The following is a 5,379-nucleotide window of genomic DNA, read 5'->3' as shown; positions in this document are numbered from 1 at the left end:
TGTCGCTCTCTGAGATTGACCTAACGTTGTGTCGTATGCAGGGTGAAGGTCATCTCAGGCAGTGTGTCACATCAGAACGCCGGGAATCAGATTGGCCGCGCATCGACCATCTTCACGTTCATATTTTTGGCCATCACCGCCGTGTCGCAAATCATTTGTCTAAACCGTGGACTGAAGGTGTACGACTCTACCCTTGTCGTGCCGGTGTTCTACGGTGTGTACACCGCTGCGGGTTTCCTCAACTCCTTGGTACGCCTCGCGTATTTTCTCGTTATTACTAGCTCTTCTGACGCTTCTCCAGATCTTCAACGACGAGGTCGACGCGTATCAGCCATGGACACTGTTCCTCATCTTTGTGTCCATGATAATCCTCATCTCCGGTGTCGTCCTCTTGACCTACAAGAAGCCCGAGAAGAAACCCACAACCGCTGGCCCTCCTGGCGCCGTCGCCATGTCATCGCGGACACCGCGACGGGGCAACGGCCGGAAAAGCGACGACGACGACGATAGCGAGCAGGACGCGCTCCGGGCTGGCGACGAGCCCGAGCCCGAGGAAGTGTGGCAGATTGGCGACATGAGCGACGACGAGGATGGCGCACGGCCGCACAGTCCGCGCCCGACGCGCCATCGCAGCGCCAGTGCGCGGTCGAGGGGCGAGGGTGAGGAGGCGCAGATCCTTGGCGAGGAGGACGAGGAAGGCGGGCGTGACTCGACGTCGTCGGATGCGACACTGGCGAGGACGGACAACCCACCGCCGTATGCGGATGACGAGTTTGGCGGGTGGGAGCAGGGGAAGCTGCGCGAGTGACCATGACTTGTGCTTGACGCTCCCTGTGGACTGTGGACTGTGGATTCATGCTGTACTTATATATGCATTACAGTACATTACCTGCTTAGACTAAACACAAACTCGCATTTGGACGTGGACTCAAATGTCGTTCGCCACAGGTGGGATTTAATTCTCAGATAAAGTTCGACTGCTCTCCGAGTTGATCGGAATCGCGTTCAGATCTTGAGTCCCGATGCAGGTGCTTTCCTGATTGAGATGTCCTCGTCATCCAGTGGTTTGCCTACTTAGTCTCTACCTCGAGACCATCAAAGGACAACATTGAACCTCCGTCAACGCTTTTTTGCTTTCGTACTACTTACACCCCGATATCTACTCTACAAGAGGCGTGAACGTGGGAACGCGAGACAAACGCTAAGACAAACATTGGAGACAAGAAGACGAGACAAGAAGCAAGAGACAAACGCTAGAGACATTCTCATTGGCTGAGAGACGGACGCCCGAGCGATGCCCGAGCCTCTCAAGCGCTCCGAGGAGGAGGAGGAGTGTACTTCATCCCTCCTCCTCCTCATTATCCCTTAGACTCGCGCGCGACCCTCATGTTCATTTCTCACTCTGACATCGGAGGGCGCGGATCAGCAGGGCAGCGGTAAGATGCAGACAATGAGTGACAGGAGTGCACCGAGCGGAGCGATGGAGAAGACCACCGTCACGGTGAGTGCAGACACATGCGAGCGAGCGGGCTAACTGCAGGCGACGCGGCGACGTGCAGCCCGACGCATGACGATCGCAAGCATGCAGGCATGGCTGACGAATGGGCGGCGGGCGGACGAGCAAGCTAGCGAGAGGCACACGCCGACCGTGAGGCGGCTGAGCAAATGCCCAGCACGTAAACACGACCGACGAACGGATGGCGGGTGCATGGCCGAAGGAGTCGTAGAGACAGAATGGGCAGGCGCAGTCGCCGTGGCGACATGAAGCGCGACGCGCACGCCGACCGCGAGTGCGCCAGGCGGATGCCCGGCACACAGACATGGCCGACGCACGCGCGCAGAGCAGGTGGGCGAGCCGGCGGACAGGTGAGCAGGTGTGGAGGGGCAATCGGACGGGTAAGCAAGCGAGTAGATGGAGAGCAGGAGGGCGAGCGAGTGAGCGAGTAGGTGACAGCGTATACGTCTACCGCGAGCGCACTGAGCGAACATTCACTGCACGCAGACACGGCCTACGATCGCGCACGTAGGCAGGCCCCGAGCGGGTACACAACCGTGCCACGACACGCACAGCGAGGGCGAGGGCGAATGTTCAGCTTCAGCGAGCATGCAGGGCAAAGCCCCGCGTGAAGCGCAGCCGACAAGCGGACCACGGCGCGGGCTCAGTTATGAACAGGGAGGGTCAGCAGACAGCGGGCGCGGACGGGAACGAGTAGGCAGGGAAGGGCGAATGGCTGGCAGAGATGGGTGAGGATGAGGGGATGAGAGGCGCGAGGACGAGTAGTAAGGACGAGCGAATGTCAGGTACGGCGTGCGGCAACGCCGAGGATGCAAGCATAACACCCACGAGTCGGAGTCGGAGAGTGGCCACTCGGGAGCCATGGGCATAGGTGCGCTGCACATCTGAATATCTTCCAAATTCCGCTGTTGATCAATGGCATCTCTCCCTTACATACTGCTGTGCGGAGAGACAGGGGTCGAAGGCAGATACATTCAAGTAGTACCACCCGAAAGTAACGTGAGCCAGCAAACAGGTGAGGATGAGACATCCAGCTTCATCGCAGTTGGTAAGTAAGCATTCCTCCAATATACCGCTGTAGATGCATATTTCGCGGCCCGGCACAGGGCCACGAAGCCGACTCCGAAGGGAGGCGGCTGAGTGGCCTTTCAACTATCAGTCTCTTACAGAAGTCGCCTACGCTTGCAAGTTACATAGAATAGAACATTCACGATTTTTGAGTAGTCGCCCCGCCATGCGCTCAAAGCCGTAGATCATGTATCTGACTGAGAGGTATGCAATCGAAAGCGCATACCCGTAGCGGAGCACGGGCATCGGCTAGTCGCACAACAAACACAACGTAACATCGCTTACATGCACAGATGGCAAACGCTCCGTCCCCGCGCAGGTTCTGGACTCGTGGTTGGAGTCGGTGCATGGAGAGCAGCGCATCAGCTCGAGCTGGTGATTACACGTAAAGCTGTTGGTGTCCTCGTCAATGAATCGAGAAAGGCTTGCCACGACGATAAACTCAAGCTCGCCTGGGCGAAGATTGACACGGCATCTCTCTCTCGACAGACTTCGCGCTATCGAAATTCACCGCGACGTATCAGGCAATGTTGTCATGTATGTGGCTTTTGCTGATGACGATTTTCACTACAACACGACCGGATGTCATTTGGCATGAAACATGATTGGGTCTGCCTTTCTCGGAGGTGCCTCGCCGGCACAAGCGGCGAGCCTGGCTATGCAAGACTGCAAGTGTAAGGTAAGCATAAAGCGATTCAACTGGTTCTATCTAACTGATCTAACTGCAGGGTTTTGAGTCGACACACAACCAGGACGAGTCCTTCGGATTTTGTCAACCCACTGGCAGCTGCTATCACGAGCAGCGCGAACATGAGTGACTTGCCCGCACCTGTGCTAAACCTGTGCCTGCGCCGATGATCATAGAATCAATCAACTTGAGTGAGCGAGATTGCTGGACGAGGACTCCTTGTAAGTAGGTGCAATCTTACGCCTGGACTCAGACTTGGTGAGGGATGGCAATGCGTGGTTTTCTTCCGCCGTCGTGGAGTGTAAATTAGCAAGCTGAGGGGACCCAGCAGGCGAGGATGGAATCATGTATATAGAGGCGGACGGTCGCTACGGGCGAATTCGAGTCGAATCGTATTGCTCGCCATACATCGCTCCGTTACAGTCCTATACAAGTCCTGTAAGACGGCAATAACAGTATGATGTAATGACAATAACAGTGCTAACTAATGAACTCTGTATTGAGATAAGAAACGAATGTAGTATCGCGCCACTGGCACCCCCAGAACCCTCCGAGTCGGCTCTGCGTCACAGCTAATTTCAGAACGATAGTCACTTGTGAACGCGCGCGACACATGATGACTAAGCGCTCCGCGCTTCGGGAAATCTGGGGAGGGCGGCGCTGGCTCCATCGCACCGCTCTTCTGCAGTATTCGTCCTCTCAGGTCAGATTTCCCGGACTGCTGCTGTCTGAATACACTTTGGATACCGCGGTCACGTTACAGGGACCGTGTACCGTAGTGCTTCCCGTGTACCGTCCGATCGTCTCAGAATCAATTCCAATTTCCACTAGTATTTCAAGTTCTCCTATGGCTCGCTACAATGGAAACCGGCGATCTGTCCCAACACCCACAAAAGAGCTCATTGTCTATATGCTAGCCTTCCTACATCCAAAAAAAGTCGCGTCGGGTGGCGTGGTATAGATCGTTGCCTGGCAGCCGTGCAGTGTGCGTGCAGTCGAGCAGAAGACGCAGGGTGGGTGTGGCGCGGACGAGAGACGCGATGGAGCCAGCGCCGCCCTCCCCAGATTTCCCGAAGCGCGGAGCGCTTAGTCATCATGTGTCGCGCGCGTTCACAAGTGACTATCGTTCTGAAATTAGCTGCAAACCCTCACACGTTTGCCGTCGTACTGCGTCTCACTCAGGCACTTCCAACTCTTCCTGTTTGTCGGCATCTTCTGGGCTGTTGTTCGTTCAGTTGCGAAAGGTAACAATTGTGTTATGTCTTCACTAAGCGAACAGTTGCAGAACCTGGTATCTCGATGCAGGCACTAGGCAGGAGCATCCAGCGAACGATACCGTGAAGGATGCGATCGCACTTCTCTCGAAAGTCGATCTCAATGACCTACACGCGCGGTCCACTGCATGGCATGCTATCGAGGCTGATGTCAACACGTTGGCCCGGACGGGTGTATGGGCGCCCAGTCAAGAAGATGAAGAATTGCTCGAGCAATTGAGAACTAGCCTGAGTGGGACATGTAAGTCATCACTTTTCTGGAGTAACAGAGTCGTCTGATTGCTCATCTCATGGCACATATCTAAGGGCCACCACAGAACCTTGCATCATCGCCGAATGCTCAGCAAAGTGCGCAACGATACTCTGTTGTAACGCCTCCGCCGATATCGGCACCGTTATTCCCGCCGACCGCCGGGGTAACGACGATACTGCCCACCGGCCTAGTGGAGGTTCTAAATTATAGCTATTTCCTACACCTCCTGGTCACCGATCAGGATCGCGTTCTTCCACCCGGCAAGTCGCTTCTCTCCGTGATGTCCAAGCCAGGAGCAATGGGCCATGGCGGAGCGGACGGAGAGCTACCTCACCTCAAAGACCGCATCCAAGACGTAGTTCACAAGGCGTTCTGGGACGAGGTACGCTACGAGGTGTGGGCATAAGCCCCAGATCTAACATCCGGGTTTGTGTTAGGTGTCTGAGACACTATCCAATCCCTCCGCCGCCGTGCAGATCCCGCGGCTCAGGCGATTGTACGAAGATATACACGAAGCCATCAAGCCCCTTATGCCCGCGAACCATCCGATACGCCTCATCCTGACATGCCCGCTCTCGCC

General features: G+C 55.9%; 3 protein-coding genes across 3 annotated transcripts; 2 read left to right on the top strand and 1 right to left on the bottom strand.

Moving 5' to 3' along the window:
* Positions 1-42: 42 nt before the first annotated feature.
* B0H18DRAFT_1130536 (uncharacterized protein) lies at positions 43-808 on the top strand (the record flags this gene model as incomplete). Its single annotated transcript, XM_048035485.1, has 2 exons — positions 43-249; positions 302-808. Coding segments are annotated over 2 exons (714 nt in total), but the record flags the coding sequence as incomplete, so codon positions are not given.
* A 677-nt stretch (positions 809-1,485) lies between these two features.
* Positions 1,486-2,076, bottom strand: B0H18DRAFT_505162 (uncharacterized protein). The gene has a single exon (XM_048038350.1). The coding sequence runs from the start codon at positions 1,987-1,989 to the stop codon at positions 1,531-1,533; it is 459 nt and encodes a 152-aa protein (XP_047884452.1). The 5' UTR covers positions 1,990-2,076; the 3' UTR covers positions 1,486-1,530.
* Positions 2,077-2,365: 289 nt separating this feature from the next.
* Positions 2,366-2,737, top strand: B0H18DRAFT_1071759 (uncharacterized protein; the record flags this gene model as incomplete). Its single annotated transcript, XM_048031218.1, has 3 exons — positions 2,366-2,387; positions 2,472-2,564; positions 2,633-2,737. Coding segments are annotated over exons 1-3 (176 nt in total), but the record flags the coding sequence as incomplete, so codon positions are not given.
* Between the last annotated feature and the right edge of the window lie 2,642 nt (positions 2,738-5,379).

This window comes from Fomitopsis serialis (genome assembly GCF_022376445.1).
Source record: "Fomitopsis serialis strain Sig1Antser10 chromosome Unknown B0H18scaffold_516, whole genome shotgun sequence".
Classification (NCBI taxonomy): Eukaryota; Fungi; Basidiomycota; class Agaricomycetes; order Polyporales; family Fomitopsidaceae; genus Fomitopsis; species Fomitopsis serialis.
This window is presented reverse-complemented; position numbering and strand designations above follow the sequence as displayed.

Coding starts and splice junctions, on each gene's coding strand:
- B0H18DRAFT_505162 (XM_048038350.1), bottom strand. CDS start 1,989: ATGTTCGCTCAGTGCGCTCGCGGTAGACGTATACGCTGTCACCTACTC.